A 21,444-nucleotide genomic window follows, 5' to 3' on the forward strand; every position below is an offset into this window, starting at 1 on the left:
GCTATGATCACGTGCGCTGTGAACTTCCGGGTTGTCAACGTGACTTCCGGTTGTCAGTTTCTCCGGACGCGGTGGCGGCAGCGGCGGCGGCGGAGGAGGAAGAGGAGGAGGAGGAGGGAGAACTGTGCGGCCCCAGTAGTGGTGGGCTCCAGGGGGCTCGCCTCGTCCTGCCCCGCCTGCGATGCATCCGCGGCGCCCGGACGGGTTCGATGGCTTGGGCTATCGCGGGAGTGCACGGGATGAGCGCGGTTTTGGCGTGGCCTTCCCTGCAAGGTCCTTCAGCTCCGGGCCGGAGCTGGGCCACTGGGTGACCACTCCCCCAGACATCCCCGGGAGCCGCAACCTGCACTGGGGCGAGAAGAGCCCGCCCTATGGCGTGCCCGCCCCCTCCACCCCCGAGGGCCCGGCGGAGGAGCCCTTTCCCGGCGGCGGCGGCGGCGGCAGCCTCGGCGGCGTGCCGGGCCCGAGCACGGGTGAGGGACTCCGGGAGCCAGGCCGGGGTGAGGGGACTGGCGGGGCGGCGGCCCGCGGACCCCGGGAGCCGCGCCGAGGGTCCCGCCTTCGGGTCCTCGGGTTCTAATCGCGCGCCACACCCGGCGCCCTCCCCGCGTCCTCTGCCCTTGAAGCGGGCCTCCTCTCGCGTCCTCGCACGAATGTTTTCTCCGGGGTGACTTCCAGAAGAAAGACACCTGTCTTAGCTAATTCAGTGACCACTGCATTTACTTGATGTGGTTCGTTGTAGCTTTGTGTTGTGCAGAGTATTGTGTGTGTGTTTCAGCATGGACAGGCTTGGGCTCACACCCGGCTCTACCGGTATTAAAAGCTGAGAGACGGTGTAAACGTCTGTCTGTGAGCCCTGTTTTCTCATCTTTAAGGTGGATAGAAGAATAACAGGGCTTTTTTTAAGGGTTAAATAAAATGAGATGTGAGTGATGCACAGTACGTTGTGGAGCAAATATGTGTTTCCTTCCTTTCCCCTTTTAATTAAAGCAGTTGAGTCTGTTTTCTAAGCCCCAAAATACCCCCTGGCATCAAACCCCTTTTTGGTAGAAGAGAAAATGTTTATACTTTCCCGTTTTCTTCTGTTAAAACTTAATGGTAATATCAAATTGAGCCTCACTCATATTAAATGATTCGCTTGAAATACATAGAGAAGTTGTAATTTTATTCTTTTTTATTTTTAATGGGCTAGTAACACTTTTCTACTTACATAAATTATAGACCCTAAATTCATGTACCCCATGGGAACTCTGTAAAGATTTATGGAATTGAGAAATATACCCACCTTCTGCTTTTTTTTTTCTGACCTAAAAATTCCTCTAACAAGCAAAAATCACTTGATACAATTTCAAGATAAGACTTTGAATTCAAGACATAATTATTTTCCAAAGGATTGTCAGAAGACCTGTCTTTTAATTGCAGTGCTTTGTGATTTAGATATTCTCAACATCTTTTTTTTATTCATGAAATGGAAATAATGGCACCCTCTTCCCATTCTCCTGAAATTGTTAGAATAGTAGATTATATTAAACTAGAGGCCCGGTGCACGAATTCGTGCACAGGTGGGGTTTCTTGGCCTGGCCAGGGATCCAGCCGATTGGGGCCATCTCACCCAGTCCTGATGGGAGCTGGTGGCTAACTTCCTGCAGCCCCTCCTGCTGGCCAGGTGAAGGGGCCAGGGGGGAGGGACTGTGGGAGGTTGGCTGTGAGAGCACACTGACCACCAGGGGGCAGCTCCTGTGTTGAGTATCTGCCTCCTGGTGGTTAGTGCACGTCATAGCAACCAGTCGACTCGTCGTTTGGATGCTTAGGCTTTTATATATATAGATATAAATGTAAGTATATTTATCATTGAATATAAACTCTAAGTATATTTTAAACGTCAGTTTTATTCTCATTTCTTCTATTTTGACTTGCAGGTATAATAAGATTGATTTGGGATAACTAGGAGGAATAGACTTTATTTACATGCAGTATGATAAGCAAATGATGTGGAGGGGGACCAGTGATTTAGTGTCATGCAATTAGCTTGTTCACTCTGTCTGGTTTTCTTTCTGTTGGTCCCAAGAGGAGTACTGGAAAATTATAAATGAAATAATTCAAAATGCATATATACCTGCTACATAGTTACATTCTTAGGCAGTAAAGTTTAGACTATTTTTTCATAATTTATGCTTTGATGGTTACAATGAGGAGGAGCTCTTAATGTAACTAGGGCTGTTGTTTTTTAGCACCAGTAAGAGGCTGGTGGGTCTACTTTGCAAGGTGGATAGAAGCTTGAGAGCATTATACAGTTAACAATAATAAACCTTCCTAATACCTTCCAGAAAATATGGTATTTTCTGTTAATATTAGGGGATGATCGGGACACACAAAAAGGGGAAAGAGCTGAAAGAAGGAAAATACCTTAACTTGGGCAAAGAAAAGCTATCTCGCTTATACATTTTCCAAAATAAGGGTGAACCAAATAATGTCCTCAGGGACATGTTTACATGGTCTTGTTCTAACTGTAAGGAAATAGTGTGTTGCTTCATTTAACAGAGCTGAGTTGAGAGAGAGTGGGGAGATGGGATAAGAGAGGAGAGAGAGAAAAGAGATTGAGAGCCCTTTATTGCCCATGTTGATTCTTTCAATTTAATAATTTTGTGGTGTTTTACTTGTGATTGTTGGTTTAACATAGATGCTCTCTACCACTAACAGTGAATGACTAATTTTATAATATGGGAGGTAAAGTTGTTGGTGTACGTATCAGAGCTTTCTAGAGAAAAAATTGTATGTTGTTTGCAGTCAGAAGTTACAAACTGGTAGCCCTTAGATTCTACCTGCAGATATGTTTTATTTGGCCCACATAATGTTTTACTGCTTTTAAAAATAGTTGACAATCTTTTTTATTAAAAGATACTGCAGAAAAATAATTTTTTTTTAGAAAAATCACAGCTAAAAAACCAACCCTGAGCCCATAGTCCCACATTGCAACAATGAATTGGAGCTGAAGAGCAATTGTGCCTTGCAACTTGCCACAAGCCCAATAGAGTTCTTCACTCACTCAGATGAATTCCCTGGCCCCTATCAGGACTTGACTTGGGGACCTGGATTTAAATGAATGTCATGTTAATAAAAGAAAATATTTTTTGTTGTTCTTTACAGTAAATCTAAATATTGGTTATGAGTAATCTTATTTCTTCTATTTTAGAACAGTTGAGTAGATTTGCTGGATTTGGTATTGGACTTGCAAGGTAATGTTTTATCTAAATAATTTTAATTTTTATTTATAGTTTTTACTGTTATGATAAATGATTAGTAGTGTTCCCTTAAGATTGATTCTTTGTAGCAGTAGATTAAATATTGAATAATATTTTGCAGAAAAAATTATTTAAAATTTATAAGTTAATTTTTTCCCCCAGTAAGGACAGAGAATAGTCATTAAATTTTATAATCACAAAATAATTTTTAAGGAATAGTGTTACACCTTTCATATGTATCTATCCAACGAGTAAATCATTAATTCTAATGTTATCTATTCTCCTCCAAAAACCAAGTCATTTTACAATGAATCTTTTTTTTTAAATTGAATTATAACAAGATATTTAGCAACATGGAGTCTAGGTTTCAGGTATAGTCGGCATTTAATGAGCATCTTTTTTATTTTTTATTTTTAATGATTACTTTGTATTAGAAAAACCTCTAGTCTTGATTTATGTGACCTTTAGTGAATACTGTTTCAAAAATACTGGAATTGCACAAAGGCTGATATATGCTAACATAAGTCATTGTTTTAAACATTTTAATCAAGAAAAAATGACCTTATTTGTATAATTAAACTTGAGGATGTTAATATCAATAGAAATAAAATTTGTGTATTAAGGATTTCCTTGTGCTGTAGTGAATTTTTCTTCAGCCTCACCGTTTATACTTAAAAGTTATTATCATCCTATATAATAAAAGTCTAATATGCTAGTTATTAGCATTGATCAGTTGCTATGATGCACACTGACCACCATGGGGCAGATGCTCTGACTGGTAGGTTAGCTTCCTGCTGGGGTCTGGACGGGGTGAGACAGGCCAGACACACTCTGGAGCCCTTCCACGGTCCCTTCCTGGCCAGCCAACCTCCGCAGTCCCTCCACAGCTGGCTGGCTGGCCCTGATCTGCCGGCCCTGATCAGAACTGGGCGAGACGGGCTGGACATGCCCTGGAGCCCTCCTGCAGTCCTCCTTGGCCCTGATCGTGCACTCAGCCTGGCCTGCGGGGATCAGGCCATAACTGGCTCTCCGACATCCCCTGAGGGGCTTGCATTATGAGAGGGTGGTTCTTGGGTGACACACCCCGGAATCGGGCTCGCTCCTCTCTGCTTCTGGGTGCATCACCTGAGAACCCCAGCTGCCAAGTAACCACAACTCAGCAGCTCCTGCGTTCATCATCTGCCCCCTGGTGGTCATTGGGTATCATAGCTACTGGTCGGATGGTCGCTTAGGCATATCTATCTATCTATCTATCTATCTATCTAGATAGATAGATAGATAGATGCATCTATATATATGTGAGTGTGTGTAGATGTGTGCATACCCATGCAGGCATGTGTTACTGTTGGTACTTAAGCCACAGTTGTAATTAGTTTGTGGGAAATATTTTCAGAACTATTTTGTAAATAAAATACTAATCAATCAACATGGTCATTGAAATCCCTATAACTTAAGCGCAAAGTACATCAAAAACAAAATTTATAGAATGAGATTCATGAAAAATAGATAGCTCTTCTGATAGGAACTTTGTGCATAAGACATCTGGAAGAAATTGAAAGGGGCATTTAAGTTGTCTAGGAAAGGAGTTTCCCATATTAGATATACAAAAATGTCGTTTCATCTTTATATTATACATATTAGTATTATATATTGTTTCCCTTGATTATCAGTTTCCAAATCTGGCTTTAATTCTTTTCATGTTGAATTTTGTTACTGGTACAGTGATTTGTAAACATGATATTTTTTTAATTGTTTTTTTTTTTATTTTAAGAATGGGAAACATAAAATAATGCATGATTCTTCAAACAAAATTTATTTCAGATACATATATGTTATAAATTAACTTTTAAGCTATATTACATATGTTTATAAATTGTTCTTATATAGTCTCTTTACAGAAAATGTACTGGCTCATCCTTGCATTGTTCTACGCCGCCAGTGTCAGGTAAATATACTTCCTATGCAATAATCCCAACTCTGATTTGAAGTACAGAACTCAGCCCAGCTGGAGTGGTTCAGTGGTTGAGTGTCCCCACATCCCAATGAGAAGGGACTGGAATATGTGCTTCATCCTAATACTTTAAAAAAATTATTTCACTTAAGTATTGGTCCTGACCCCCTTTACTGATTTTATGATTTGCTAATTGTTTATAACTAATAGTTGGAAAAATACTCACCATTGGGAGACACATATCTCCTGTTCCTGAGTTCTTTGTGGTTCCTGAATGCTTTGCCACACTAAATGTAATATGATTATTTTAGGAAACAAAAATATCAAACCAAAAGGCCCTATTACATATGCTATATTATTGTGTATATTGTGCATTTGTTTTCAGGGTTATATTTATATAACGATATGTACTTTACTTTTAATAGTTATTTAAAGCCATTTAAGAGTAATTTTGCTTTGCTTATGTGTAATTTATGCTGACTTTAGAATTGAACTTTTGTTTATGATGTGACTCCACACCCTTTCATACCCTTGTCGTTTCTTGCAAAACAAAAATACAAAATAATTATGAAATATATTTTTTACAGGTTAATTACCATGCTCGGCATTATCATCTCACTCCATTTACAGTCATCAATATTATGTACAGCTTCAATAAAACTCAGGTGAGAATTAGTGTATAGATTTTGTTAAAATTATTTATGTGTCATTTTGCCTTAGTAATAATTAAAGCAACAGTAATTTCTTATAATCTAGTTAATAAAAATATCTTAACTCTTGTACTAAAACTAATGTAACATGATAATGGAATCTTTTTGGTGTCACTGAATAATCAGTGAATTTACACCTTTGCCAAAATTAATTAAATATTAGTGGTATTTAATCAGTAGTAGAGATACTCAGTTAATTGGAATGTTCATCTTGGCCTAAACATAGGCTACCAAAAAATATTAAAATAATGTTAGAAATTAGTTTAGTTGTAGTTTTCCACTAAAATGTCCTTTTAAATAATGTTTCATTGGAAATACCAGTAAACATTCAATATCAAGTTTTATTAAGTCTCTTTTTTTGGTGTTTCTTATTTACCAATTAACAAAAATAACAATAAATTTTGTTTATTGCAGGGACCAAGGGCCCTTTGGAAAGGAATGGGAAGTACATTTATTGTCCAGGGAGTCACACTTGGAGCAGAAGGAATAATTAGTGAATTCACACCTTTACCAAGGTACCTTTTTTGGCATTTTCTCAATATTAATGTCATATTAAAAATATAGCAAAATATGATAGTTTCTAATAATACATTAAATTTAAAAACTTGATTTGCCTGAAGTAGCTAAGGGGAGAAACAGAAAATAAGTTTAATTGCTATCTTATTGAATTAGCGTATGATAAAAATAAGTGTTTCCTGGTATAGTATCTATTGAGATATATCTTTCAGCTCCTGCTGCTGTGTGTCAGCAACTAGCAATTAAGGAATAAACGAGTATGTGAGTAATTCCTGCTCTTTAAGTAGCTAGTTTGATGAAGGAGACACATGTAAATAAATTACAGTACATCATTATGTGTTCTGTAATTAAACAAACCCCTTTCAGAGCCCAAGGGACACTTTGCATAGAGTTATTGTTAGGATTTCAAAAAAGAACTGAAATCTGAGCTAAGTTTTGACTTATGGTCAGGAATTGACTTGGCAAAGAAGGAGAGGATTCAGAGTAGAGGTGACAGCATGCCCATTGGAGGTTGGAACATCTGGGTAATAAGTGTCTTATGCTAAGAATAGTGAGCATGTATGGAGTGGAATAGAAGGAAACGAGGTTAAGATGCTAAACTGAAGCATGGCAATGCCTTTGTAAGGGATATAGGTTTTATTCTCTGTGAAATTGGGAATCGAAGGTGTTATTTGTTGTTTCTTGTTGGTAACATATGGGTGATTTGATCAAGGATAATATTCAAGTGATAGTGTGGGGAAAAAAGAAAAAAAGACTGGTGTAGACTGTCAGTAATCTAGAAAAAAGAAAAAGAAAAAAAGACTTGTGCAGAACTGTCAGTAATCTAGGCCAGATTGAGAAGGGTTTAAACTATGGAATAGAATAGAAAACAATGAGCTGGAGAGACATTTCTGAAGTATATTTGATAACTGGTGATAGACTGGGAATGGGCATATGGGAGAGTGAATTGTCATCAGTAACTGAGATTTCTAGATTGGAATCAAGTTGAAGAATTCATGAAGGAGAATAAGTTGGAATGGGAAAGAAGAAATTTAACTTTCAATAGATGATGTTTGAGATTTCTGCAAGACAATTAGGGGGAACATGTCTAATAAGTGGTTGGAACCGTGGGTCAGAGTCTTAGAAAAAATTTGAAGCTGAAGTCATAGCTTTGAATTTAGTGATATAAAAGCAGCAGTTGAAACATTAGGATGGATGCATTTCCAAAGGCGATAATGTAGACTAAGTGACAGGAAATGGACCAAACACAGAATCCTGGGTAATGTGTGAATGCACAGATGTGTGCCATACCTGTATGTGTATTAGGAGAGGTAATTGAGGGGAGTAATACGAGATGATCACAAAACTCATTGAAAATAGCAGCAAACTGTAGGACAATAATGTCATCGGAGCCAAGAGAGGTGAATTGGAATTGTTAAGATACATTTGCAGGGAGAGGGTAGAGAAATTGGGTAAATTTACTTGTGCACCTGTTTTCTCTCTGAAACAGGATACAGATAATTAGGTGAAAGAAGAATGAGGGGAAGTATGAAAAAAATGAGGAACCTAGGTTCTCAAACTTAATATGTTCTTGAAGGCTGTTAGAAAACTGAGTCATGTTTTCCCATTAGAAATAATGTAAATTGAATTAATCTGTTCCAGATCCCCAAATGATTCCCTGCTTTAACCTTTCTTATATACAGTACATATTTAATTACTGATTAATCTATAAATAAACACTTTAAAAATAAAAAGGACATTAAATGTAAGTGAAAATTTAACAAAAAAGAAATGAAAAATTTCATAATAATCAGCAACAACAACAAATATTCACAGCATAATTCCCTGAGATGTTAACGTGAGATTTAGTTAACAGTAAAATGACTCATAATCCCGCATTCTCTCCTTTGTCGCCTGAGAGATCAGTGACTGATCATATAGGTATCATCATTGATAGGGCTGTTGGTTTGAGAAGTGAATTGTTTAAGATGGGAAACATTCGAGAACCAGGTTCAACTGTATATGTTTGGGACAGTCACAGCTACTATGTGTAACAGAAGGCGAACCTTACTAGGAATATATGAAAGGAATGGTAATAGATAGTATTGGAAAACATAAATTAGTGTAAGTGCTATTTGGTAGGAATCTTATGATTTTTCCCTATCAACACTAGATCCCAGAGATAGCATTAAAGATCTTGAATGGTTTGCTAACGTAATGGTGGTGATAGAAAGGTATTAGCCTCAGAAGCTACTGTGATGGTTCATTCTATCCTAGTATAGTGTAAAAAAGAGATTTTGAATGGTTTGTTGATCCAAAGGTGGCCCCTGGCAGGTGAATTTTTTGGGTTGATAAGGAAGTGAGGTTGTTGCCGGTACAGTCAACTGGCATCTCAATCTTGGGATTCAGTCTTTATAGGGAAGAAAATGAAGACAGGCAAGACTGATAGTAGGCTTTTTGCCAGTGTTTGCTTTCAAGGACTGTATAGTCTTGAAGGTCTTAAATTTCTTTTAACACAGCTTTGCTAAATGTTATAAACAAAACAAAACATTTGGCCAGCGACAAGTTTCTCATCATACTTTAAAAATCTGAATTTATGATGTTGGCTAACTTTATTTACCCTATTGCTTTTTATATCACAGGATAAAATGGAAAGTTAGTACTTGTCATCAAATGTTCTTGAAGTTCTGCCAGAAACACAAAATTTTATAAAAATTTAACAAATTTCAGGAATTTCTGTATGGTAAAGTGTAAAGAATTCTACATTTGCAGTCAGACACCTTTGGTCTTGCCTACACCAGTTTTTAGTTCTGGGAACTTAGGCAAGTAATGACACTTCTCTAAAGCACAGGTGAAGTAGTAACTTTCACTCCAGGTTGAGAAGGAAAAAAGAAATAGGAATGGGAAGGCACAGAATTTTATCAAACTTTCTCATTCTGTAGACATACAGACAAATCAGAGTATGTGGACATTTTGAATCATATTTAGGAAAATGAGAGGTTATCTTTGTTGTATTTTATCTGGATAATTTTGGTAATAAGTCCCACTCATTAATTAATTTTTTTACTTAATTTACTAATATTTCCTGAGCACCTACTATGTTCTAGGACTAGGTCCTGTACTAGAAATCAGGTATACAATGAGAAGAAACAAAAAGTACCTTAGGTCTAGTATAAGGGACATTCATTAAGTAAAATAATCCCACTAATGAATAACTAAGTACCAGTTGAGATTGTTCACAGAAGAAAAAGAATATGGTTCTGTGAGAGTATTATAGGGTTAGGAACAGTGTCAATAATAAAGTGACACTTGTTTTTGTGTAGATTATGCATTAACTATGTATATTCATCTATCAAGTGAAAGAAACACGAGTGCCTGATGGCTGCTGAAAGGACAAATAAGTTGCCAACTAAAAACTGCATTGGATTTAGTGTCATGCAGGTCATGGGAACCTTGGCAAGAACTGTTTTTGTTGGAATAATTGGGTAGAAACCAGTTTGGAGTGCATTTAGAGGTGAGTGAGAAGTTAGGACTTGGAAATAGCAAACTTAAAAAGTTGGCTGTGATGAGAGATGAAAAAAATTAGCTGAAGATGAGAGGTTTGGGTTGGGTTGAGGGAAGATTTTTTAAGAGGGAAGCTATTTGAGCATGTGAAATGAGAGACAATGGAAATTAAAGACTGCTTAACTGTAGTTATTTAGACAATGGGGGAGGGGTGGGGACGGGGCAGGCTGGAGAGGATCAATGGGGGAGGGGAGAAGAAAACATGTAATACTTTCAACAATAAAGAATTATTTTAAAAAACAAAAAAATAAAAATTCTATTGTTTTTGTGTAGATTATGCATTAAGACACTATCAAATAGAAAACTATTTTGAGAAAAAGCAAGTCACTTCTCTCAGTTTTGTTGCTTGTTTGAAGGGTAGTTTTTGCTTGTGAAAACAGTGATTTAAATGTATTTACACAGATTTTGGTATTTAATAATGAAATATAAAAAGGTTTAATCACAAGTAGATTTCTACACTACCCTCTTTCCTGAAGCACTTACATGTGCTAATTTAAATTTCTAGAGCTGTGGCAGTTAGCTTTACTCATTTTATAAAGCAGTAGAGAATAGATACAAAGAAGAAAGCCTTAATTTGTTATAATTGATTATAAATTTTATTTTTCTCTTTTTTACCTTAATAATCTTCCCTTAATAATTAGTTTTGTATTCAAAGGGAAGGTGGCCCTGTCCTTTCAGAAACAGGCCACAGACCCTTCTGTCCATAATGGTAATAACAGTTTCATGCTTCAAATCAGTGTCATAATAGCCTTGAAAAGAGTAATAGTGCCCAGATGATTGGCAAACTATGTAGCATATCTTGTTTTATAATTATAAAGTCACTGTCAGTAAGATGAAAGGCCTAAATTTTTTTGCATTTTTCATCTTAATCATTAAATATCATCTCGGCTCTATTTTTCTGTGGTTGTTCAGGCCTATAGTATTCTAGTATTAATCAGAATGTGACCCGGAAGGTTCCCTAGGGTCTAATAAATCAGAGAAGGTTATTCTATTGTCTAAAAATTTCTCTGCAGACCTCTCAGTCTCTTGTAAAATATAGGAAAGTTCACATACCACCCGTGCTATAATTGTACTGAGTCTGTTTTTACAGCACTTATACTATTAGTGATTAATTATTTTTGCCTTTTTATTGTAAAATATATTTATTCCTTTATCTCCTTATGTTTCTTATATTCACTTACTTGAGATAGAAAATGTTTTCTCAGTTTCCTGCTGTGGCTATTGTGCAGTAAGTGTCAGTTTTATCAGGGGAACTGGTAGTAGCTAGTCTCTTCTTTATTTTACACCCTCTTTTCTTTGTTATTCTCCCTCTCCCCTCCTCCTCCTTCCCCTCCCCTTCAATCCTCACTGTCTGACTCTTCGTTTACTCTCCCTTTTGCTCTCCATATTCTTTTCTCTTTTTTTTTCTTTTCTCTTGATACAACTTTTTCCTTTTTTGTTCTTTCAGCTTGCCTCCTCTTTTTCTTCTTTTTCCTGGTTTCCAAAGGTAACCCACAAATAGCAGGAAACACCCAGTGCGAGACCTTGGTTCCAGATCTAGCATTTTTTCTGTGTCTTTTGAACATGTCCCTGTGACCTTTCTGAAAACCTTTATTTTCTCAAAGTAAAACAAACACAATACCTGCTCTGCTGCTCTCACAGGGTTCCTTCTTGTATCAGATGAGAGGAGAGGGAGTGGAGGCAGAAGCAGACTTCACGTCAGAGACCAGGGTTTAGAGCCCTTGTTTTACTACTAACATTAATCTGCATATAATTACTTCATTTTGTTTATTGTTTTTTATTCCTATTCTTACATACTTTTTAAAGCTTTATTTCTCCCTTTATCCTATTCCTTGTTACCTTTTCCCTTTCCCACCCATTCTTTTTTACTCAACCTCTTTTTTTTAAATATTTTTTTATTGATTTCAGAGAGGAAGGGAGAGAGGGAGAGAGAGAGAACCATCAATGAGGGGGGAGAGAATCATTGATCGGCTGCCTCCTGCATGCCCCCTACTGGGGACCGAGCCTGCAACCCGGGCATGTGCCCCAGAGGTAACCCTTCAATCCACAGGCCAATTCTCTATCCACTGAGCCAAACCAGTCAGGGCTCAACCTATCACTTTTATATCTCCTTTAATTTCTCATGTTCATTTTTGTAATCAGTTATAACTTCCTCCTCTGTCAGCCAATACAAAAATACTTTGAACGTTGTGTTTGTTTTTTTTTCAAACCACTACAATTGTTTCAAATGTGTCCCAGAAAGGAAAATGTTTACCATTAGAATATATTTCTCCTATAGATTTTTTTAAATTAAAACTTGATTACCTTTTTGCAAGTTGGGCTAATTCAAGATGTTTTAAGTAACATGACTTTTGTTTTACTTAAATTTATTTTTTAGGGAGGTTTCACATAAATGGAATCCTAAACAAATAGGAGAACACCTTCTGCTGAAATCGTAAGTGAAATTTATATTGAAAATTTATATTAATTTTTATAGCATTATAACTGAAAATTTTATTAAATAACTGTACTGAAGGAAATTAGAGCAATGAAATATTTGAGGGACTAGAATTTCAAAGGACAAGTTACAGGGTTTAGGAATAAAAATCCTGAACTATTATTATCTTTAAAATAAATCTTTCTAATTTGAAAGGGTGAAATCACAACCTAATTTTTCTTTGTGTTCTTAGGAAGTTAGCAGAGGTCCTCAACTTTTTAAACAAAAGTTGCCAAGAAAATTATTATTATTTTATTATTAATTAGAGATAACAAATTTATTTGTATGGTGATGAGCAAACTAAAAAATGTAGTCCTGAAGGCACTTAGTGATTTTACAACATTGACCATTTTCGTAGATTAGAATTTTACTCTTCACTTTTTAATTTTTTTTGAAGATTGTGAATTGGAAACCCCCCTCCAGCTTGCTGGCTCCCTTGGTGGGGCATTCTAGCTCATTATTACTTAGTGATGTTCCATTCACCTTGAAAACCTACTACTTGCCAGGACCTGGCCCGTAGGGTTAGGTAAGTCCCACCTTGATATTATTTTAATAACTATATTTTGCAGGCTTGCAAAGTTGTAATATTACTCTGCCTAATATTAGTGGTAGGAAACAACTTTGCAAAGCTGTACAATATTGTTTTTTAATAATAAAAGGGGACTTCACTTACCATTGAAGACTGGCTTAACTCTGCTGGGTGGGAAATCTGGGAATGGATAATAATAATATAGGATAATAGCAGAACTTGTTCAGATATCACTGAGAAGGCAAGCAATAGAATGGATCCCACACCCTATATTTTACGTGTCAGAGTTACAGGCTTCATTACCTATGTGCAGGTAGAGGTCCAAACAATGACTCAAACGAGCCTCCATTTCATACTGCTTTAAAATAAGATCTATGTTCTTTGCAGGCTGTCCCTGTGTTATTATTAATACTTAATGTTTCATTTCTAATTGTTGAATAAAGATTTTCTGTTACAGGTCTCTGAAGTATCTTTAGGCTATAGGTATTAATAGTTGAAAACCTTACAAATATAACTCAGGCTTGAATATAAATTATGTTGATACATTAAAGTAGATATTAAAAGATCTTATCTAATGAAGAGGGAATATGCTAATTGACTGCCCTGCCCTCAAAAATGGAGCGCCCACAGCCACAACATGGCGGCACCCAGTCCCCCTCAGCCCCGCTGCACGCCTGCCTCCAGAGTCCCCCAGTCCCTTCAGCCCCCTGGCCGCCCACGGCCGGCTCGAGAGGCAGGCAAACCTTGGATGGCGGCTGCCCAGCCGCCCAGGGCTGGCCAAGGCTCAGGTAACCAGGACTGGCCGAGGCTTGTGCTTCTGGCAGTGTCAGCAGCAGAGGTGTGATGGGGCTTTGCCTTCCCCTGATTGCCGGGTCACCTCTTGCCCCTGAGGGCTCCCGGACTGTGAGAGGGGGCAGGCTGGGCTGAGGGACCCACCTCCAGTGCATGAATTTTCATGCACCAGGCCTCTAGTTTAGTATAAGTATCTTGTTTCAATAAGCTGATGTTTGTTTTAATTTCTACAGCCTAACTTATATAGTGGCAATGCCTTTTTATTCAGCAAGTCTGATTGAAACAGTGCAGGTAAGCTATTTTTTATGGTCATTTTTTACTTAATAATGTTTTTGGAATATTAAATGTATTATTTATGCCTGGTTGTATAATAGAGAAATTTAAAACAGTATCCTTTTAAAATTTTATTTTGCAAATACACTTACTAGCACTTTGCTGGTAAGTATATTTCCTTTGCAAACCTACTTCTCACTTTTAGTTTTAATTTATTTTATCCCTTCCGTAAACAGCTGTATACTCTTTATCCAGATATCTCAGAATCCAGCCTATGACTTGCTTTGAATACAAAAAATCCAAAGAGTTGTGTTTTTTTTTTCAGCTTTCTAAGACACAACTCAGAATGGTTATGGCTTGTCATAGGTCACTAAATTAAGCATGAAACATGATAATCATCCTAACAGTGAGAAGGTAGTCTGCATAGTAGTTTACTAACAGCATTCTTATTAAATATGCTTTTTAAGGAACATTTGATGCTGTGGTGTGGTAAGTGCTACAAAAGCTAAAGCAGTCTTCTGCTAGTGTTTTAAATTGTTTTATTATTTCTAACCACAGGGTGGCGCTCAAGTACATCAAATTCATAGATTTTTTTTCACCATTGGGTTCTTAAACTTAAAACTGTCAGATGAAGATAGTTTAACTTCACCTATACACAAAATCCAATTAATTGTTTATCACCTATCTGCCATCTCCATCATCACATCCTCTAGCATATTATTTGTCTTCAATAAGTATGAATTCCTTCTCTATAAACACCTCAATGGATCAGCCTTTTCTCTTCAAATTACTCTTTTCCATGTAATTGCTTTTCTGGCCCCATCATTGATTATATACTTATTTATTTTTTTTTAGAATTGACTTCAGTTAACAGAAGTTAACATCTTGCTACTCAAATACACTTTTCTCTGCTTTTGCACTTGGCATTGTGTTAAATAAATGATAATACCTTTGTTTGGGACTACAGCTTACAGTTATTACTCTATGAGATATTCTCATAAATAAGGAAAAAAACAGCAAGAAGGTGATTGTTTAAGAAAAAACAAGCAACATGATATTAAGTATATCAGAATCACATGTCTGTTTAGATCTGTGACTTTAAACAAATATCTTAACCTTTCTAAATCTTAACTTTCTCATTCATAAAATGGGAACAGTATTTTAATAACTGGATTCTAAAAATTGAGTTACTTATATAAAGTGCTCAGCTCACTATGTTTGTTTGCTTATTTAACCCAGTATCTACCCCTCTTTTTCCTGCTCCAGGTTCTACCTGCTAATTGCCTCATTTTGATTTCTTTGGTCTGATTTTCTAGAAATCTTTTTATGTCTTCCTAAGTTTCTCCTCTTGCACATCTTCCTCTTCTTTAGGTAACTTCTTTGCCACCTGTTCTACCATACTCCGATACTTAGTCCTTGACCCTGTCTGCTTTTATCCTGTATTCACCATCCTGGAGAACTCACTCACTCTCATGAATCATTTTGACTCTAATCTTTAAAATGTGAATTAAATCATCATCACCTCAAGACTCAGCGCATAAAAACAATATTGTCTTATTCCCCTGAAAATTAGCTTCCTTTTGAGCATCTCCTTTCTTATTAATGTATTATTGTTATCTTCACCCTAGAGACTTAAAACTTTAGTTCTTATTTTTAGAAATGTCTTGATTTTTATATTTCTTTCATCCTTCATAACCAGGCAGTCATTATGCCTTCTTAGTTCTAAATCCAAAACGTAACTGAGATTTGTCTGTTTCTCTCCACTGAGAGGCAACCATTCCCATCCCTTCTTTATCACATACTTGGTTTATTATGTTAGCTTCTTTCTTCCTTTTTTACGTCCAGTGGGTTTTTGCCCTCCTGGGAGATCTTTGAGAACATTCTTCCCTTGAAAAATACACATTCATACATAGATCTCCTGAAGACCTCCTTGGTCCCTTAAATATGAACTTCCTAGTGAGCTGTTGTCTTCATTAACAATCCTTGTTCTAGTCACTGCATTCCACATCAGTGTAAGATTGATGTTCTTCACTTTCAGTTCTTACATCCTTTTGCTGATTAAGGATCCACACTGACTCATACTTCCTAAAATCAGTTTCAGACTTTTCAGCATAGTATTCAATTAAGGTTTTTATTGACTACATTTTACCTTTTCAGTTAATCTTACTTAACTGATCATTTTTTTTAAACATCATTAAATATTTATTGAGTGTCAGCCTATATCAGGCACCATTATAGACCTTGGGGATATAACAGCAAACAAAACAGACAAAAATAGTCTGCCTTCATAGAGTTATATTTTTGTGGGGAAGATAAACATAAACAAAATCAATATAAAGTATACTAGGTGGTGCTTAGTGCTAAAGAGAACAAAACTAAAGCAAGGAAATTAAATAAGATTAATGGGTTGAGAGGAGCAGCTATTGTTTTGTTGTTTTTTAATCAGAAAGGCCTCACTGAGAAGGTAACGTTTGAGTAAAGATCTGAGCATATGAACTACTTAGATATTTGGGAGAAGAACATTCTAAGCAAAGGAAAAGTAAGTGCAAAGGCCCTGAGGTCAGATTGTATTTCATGTGTTTGAAGAGCAAAAAGGGGGGCAGTATAGTTGAAGCTCACTAAGCAAGGGGGAGAACAGGAGGAGATGAGTACTGAGAGATAAGAGGATGATAAATCATAAAGGACATTTTATTTTAGGTCATTGTAATAATTTAGCCTTGACTTTGAGGGGCATGGAAAGTCTTTGGCATATTTGAACCAAAGAGTGATTCTAACATGTCTTCATTAGGATCTCTTTCGCTGCTGTATTAAAAATAGACTAGAGTGGGAAAGGATCAGAGATTGGTAAATGGACTAGGTGAGCTGATTTTAGTCTGTGGTTTTAAATGTATTATATTTACTGAAAACACATTGATATGTTCAGCTTGAAGCTTTTTTTTTTTTTTAAATATATTTTATTGATTTTTTTACAGAGAGGAAGGGAGAGAGATAGAGAGTTAGAAACTTCGATGAGAGAGAATCATCGATCAGCTGCCTCCTGCACATCTCCTACTGGGGATATGCCCGCAACCCAGGTACATGCCCTTGACCGGAATCGAACCTGGGACCTTTCAGTCTGCAGGCCGACGCTCTATCCACTGAGCCAAACCGGTTTCGGCTTGAAGCTTTTTTTAATCATTTAAAATGTAAATGTAAAAGTTTACCCCTTAGACTTAACATTTCTGAACTCTTGATTTCTCCCCAAAATGCTACCCCATCCATATTTCCCAACCCAGTAAGAGCCATTGCTATTCCACTTCCTCTGGCCAACAGCCTTGAGGTTATCCTTGACTTCTCTCCTTCATACCCAAATCCAATGCACCAGTAATTCTTATTGGCTGTAATTTTAGGATAAAAGCACAACTGACGCACTTCCCTTCCATTACTACCTGGTAGTCCATCATCTCTTTTCTGGATTATGTAATAACTTTTTAACTGGTTTCTCAGCCTGCCCTCTTGTTCTCTGCACAATAGCCAGTGTTAACCTAAATTATATCTTGTCCATCTTCTGCTTAAAACCAGCTATTTTTCCATCTGATTTTTCCATCTGACTAAAAGCCAAAGTCTACTCAATGGCATGATATGGCCCCTGACTACTTTATAACTTCATTTTATACTTTCTCTTCTTCAATCATTACTGTAGCCAAATTGGCTTCTTGCTGTTCCTTTTGTGCCTGTCCGTGACTCTGACCTGTATCACAAACTTTGTTATACATATCCTCAAAATTATAGATAGGCAGAAACATTGCAGATGATAATGACATTTATTCAGTGCCTTCCGGCTTTCAGGCCTTTTTTCACTTAATCCTAGCAACTCTATGGATAAAACATAGGTGGTACTAATTCCATTTTTATAGAATGGTAAACTGTTAGGAGAAGTTAAATAACTTGCCAATGGTCATATAACCAGTAAGTAATGGAGGCAGGGTTGAAACCCATTTGTAAGAAGTCTAAGCACTATACTACCTCTTTTGGTGTTATGGAGTTAATGTGTTTCAAAATTATTTCTAAGGAGCTTCTTGAGGCCGGGGGAACCAGGTGTGTCCCCACCCACATCTCCTTCTCTATTTTCCTTGTCCAATAAAAGTAGCTTCCACTTCACTGCTATCTGTTTTATGAAATTTCATTTGAAAAAAGAATTTAACACCTAGGTAACATTTGAAGTCTATAAGCTATTGATGTTTTCCCTTTTTGGTTAGCAAATTAGTATTTAAAAGAAACCTAAAAAGATCCCTTTTGGGGGGGCAAAATAAGCAAATATTAACTTCCACTCATTTCATCATTTTTATTTTAGAGTGAGATAATTCGAGATAATACTGGGATTTTGGAATGTGTTAAAGAAGGCATTGGAAGAGTGATAGGCCTGGGAGTGCCTCATAGCAAACGACTACTTCCTCTTCTCTCCTTGATCTTCCCCACGGTGCTGCATGGGGTTCTTCATTACATCATCAGCTCCATCATTCAGAAGATCGTCCTACTAATTCTAAAGAGAAAGACTTATCATGGCCACCCAGCTGAGAGCACTAGCCCAGTGCAGAGTATGCTGGATGCTTATTTTCCAGAACTTATTGCTAACTTTGCTGCCAGTCTTTGCTCTGATGTTATACTTTACCCCTTGGAAACAGTTTTGCACCGCCTTCACATTCAAGGAACACGCACAATAATTGACAATACAGACCTTGGCTATGAAGTGCTTCCAATTAATACACAGTATGAGGGAATGAGAGACTGTATCAATACCATAAAGCAGGAGGAAGGAATGCTTGGTTTTTACAAAGGGTTTGGTGCTGTTATAATACAGTACACACTGCATGCAGCTGTCCTACAGATTACCAAAATCATTTACTCTACGCTTCTTCAAAACAGCGTTTGAGATATAAGTTCCCGATTAGTCTAAAAGGCACAATCTGGACACTTTGCTATGAAATTGTAGGGTATAAAAGTGATACTGGGGGGGAAATGGAATATAAGTGAAACTGGTAGAGAAAGCCCATGCTCATTATATTGACTTTTTTTTAAGGCCTAGGTCTCTTTGGGATCAAAAGTATTCCAAATTTGAAAACTCAATAAAAATAATACTCATCAATTAAATTCTAGCTAGTGTAGCACGCATACTGAACTAAAATTGGTCTTGAGCAGAAGCAAAAATTTATCAGCAAACACAAAACAAAATTTTACAGAGCTGAATTTATTCCATCTAACTTTAATATTTATTACATGTTAATTTTACCTTCTTGGTTGATATTGGTATGCCATCCTTAATATATAGTATCAAGAGGTCATAGTTTACCTTCAAGCAAATAAATATGTAACCAATGATAATGATGAGAAGGATTAGATTTGGCAATCTGTAATCAGGAGTTGAAGTTTTAAATTGTATTATCTCTATATAACGTTTTAATGGCTGCATATTTATTACATAAAGCCATTTATGTTCACATACAAAACTTGGAATTTCCTTCCTTTCAACAAATTTTCCATCTTTAGATCAGCTTATTGCATAAGATGAAGTCACACACTTTCTGCTTAAATATAAAAATAAAATATTAAAAGCCAAGTTATCCAAAGATTTAAGGCAAACAATATACTTGTCTATATCCAAATACAGCATTTCGGTGCCAGCAACTTAATATTCGTCATATGTTTATAAAGCTTGATTTGCTTACCTAGTTATGTGAATCATCAGGCTGTTTTTAGAGCCACTCTTAACAGAGATAGAAAATAAAATAATCATGGCAACTATTACTGTTTCTAAATTTAGAAATTGTGTACTGAAAGGAATGTCACTTGTCTTTCATTTCTGAATGACCTGTCTTAGTGGAGACGCAATTAAAATTCACCTGGGAATTTGTGCCTCTTGCCTTCTGTATAGCTATCATAAATTAATGTCTTCAGTTTTTATTCCAGGTTTGTTTAAAATTTCATACTCGAAACTAGATATACATAAATGGAAAAGCAGGTCTCTCCATATCGCCTTTTGTTTAAACTTGTTTGGATGAATACTGAAGAAAAAATACAAACTTTAAAGGAAGTTTGTCCTCGCTTTTTATGGAGGAGGTAAAGAGGTAAATTTCAATAAATAAGCAAAAAAATAATCAGTTTAATAAAAAAAAAATTGTATGTTCCTAAATGGATGAAGCTCTTTGTGTAGTAAAATGATATGCATTTGACTGATCCATCATTAAACATTTTGAAGTTTCATTTCCTCCTGTAAGTGGTCACAGTTTTACTATGAGCCATGTAGCACACTGAAGTGCAGTGACTTTGCACTTACATTTTCCAACCAGATTTATAAATAGATTTATTTTAGTTGCTAAATATCAGCGAAGTGGTTACTTTATGTGATTAATAATGTCGGAATCAAAAATGATATCCAGAAAGTGCGAAACAGTATTTAAGTAGCAACTCTCTTTACTATCCTGTGTTGTATGTTTGTGGGTGGTTTTTCCCCCAATTACTAAAACATACAAGTTGTACGTTTTAAATTTCACCAAGAGAGGAAAAATAAAATTAAACACCACTGATCATATGTATTTTATGGTTATTCCTTCAGATTATGGTTTATTTTGTCCAACATATGGCATTTAAATTATATTTATTGCTTTTAAACTACTAAGTAAATTGTTAGATATTTATATGTCGAACTTCCTAAAAATCCTTTTATTTTTATTATAATCAATGAAGATTATTTCAGACAAGAGTTAACTTCTGAAAATTCCAAGTTTCAGAATATTTCTGGAAGAGAATCTGAATGGAATCAAGTATTTACTAGTGGAAGTATTGGGATCTTTCACCTAGCTAAAAATTAGGTATTTCAAGATTGATGGAAGTTAGCATGAAGATTCAGTTAGATAACTTTCATTATGAAATCATTATAAGACTAATAATAGCTTGAACCACACACAAGTAAGGTTAGTCTTGTTTTATGTCTCTTTGGAAAAAGAATACAAATTAACATCAAAACTAAAATTGAAATGTGGCCAAAAAAATTGAAATGTGGCAAGTTAAAATACTAATTTTTTTTAACCCCTCACCCGAGGATATATTTTATTGACTTTAGAGGGAGAGGAAAAAAGAGAGAGATACATGAAGAGAAACATTGATCTGATCAAATCCGCAACTTGGGTGTGTGCCCTGACCCTTTTGGTGTACTGGACAACACTCTAGCCAACTGAACCACTCAGCTAGTGCAAAATACTAATATTTTTTACTCCATTCCAAATTAGTTGAAATATAAAAATCTTTAAAATTTAAGCACTTAAATGCTGGCCAAATATATTTAACTGAATTTAGAGAGGAATAAGTGAAACATTGGATATTCTCTTTCCCTTTTTAAAAGTGATCTATTTCTTTAGTATATAGGTGCCAAAAGC

General features: G+C 36.3%; 1 protein-coding gene across 1 annotated transcript; it reads left to right on the forward strand.

Annotated features, from left to right (window-relative positions):
• Nucleotides 1-29: 29 nt before the first annotated feature.
• SLC25A46 (solute carrier family 25 member 46) lies at nt 30-21,024 on the forward strand. The gene is made up of 8 exons (XM_081089471.1): nt 30-473; nt 3,194-3,236; nt 5,130-5,187; nt 5,781-5,858; nt 6,318-6,418; nt 12,340-12,396; nt 13,993-14,050; nt 18,366-21,024. Exons 1-8 carry the CDS (start codon nt 182-184, stop codon nt 18,942-18,944), a joined length of 1,266 nt encoding a protein of 421 aa, XP_080945597.1. The 5' UTR covers nt 30-181; the 3' UTR covers nt 18,945-21,024.
• The last annotated feature ends 420 nt before the right edge of the window (nt 21,025-21,444 follow it).

Source organism: Myotis nattereri, assembly GCF_964212035.1.
Source record: "Myotis nattereri genome assembly, chromosome: 4".
Lineage (NCBI taxonomy): Eukaryota > Metazoa > Chordata > Mammalia > Chiroptera > Vespertilionidae > Myotis > Myotis nattereri.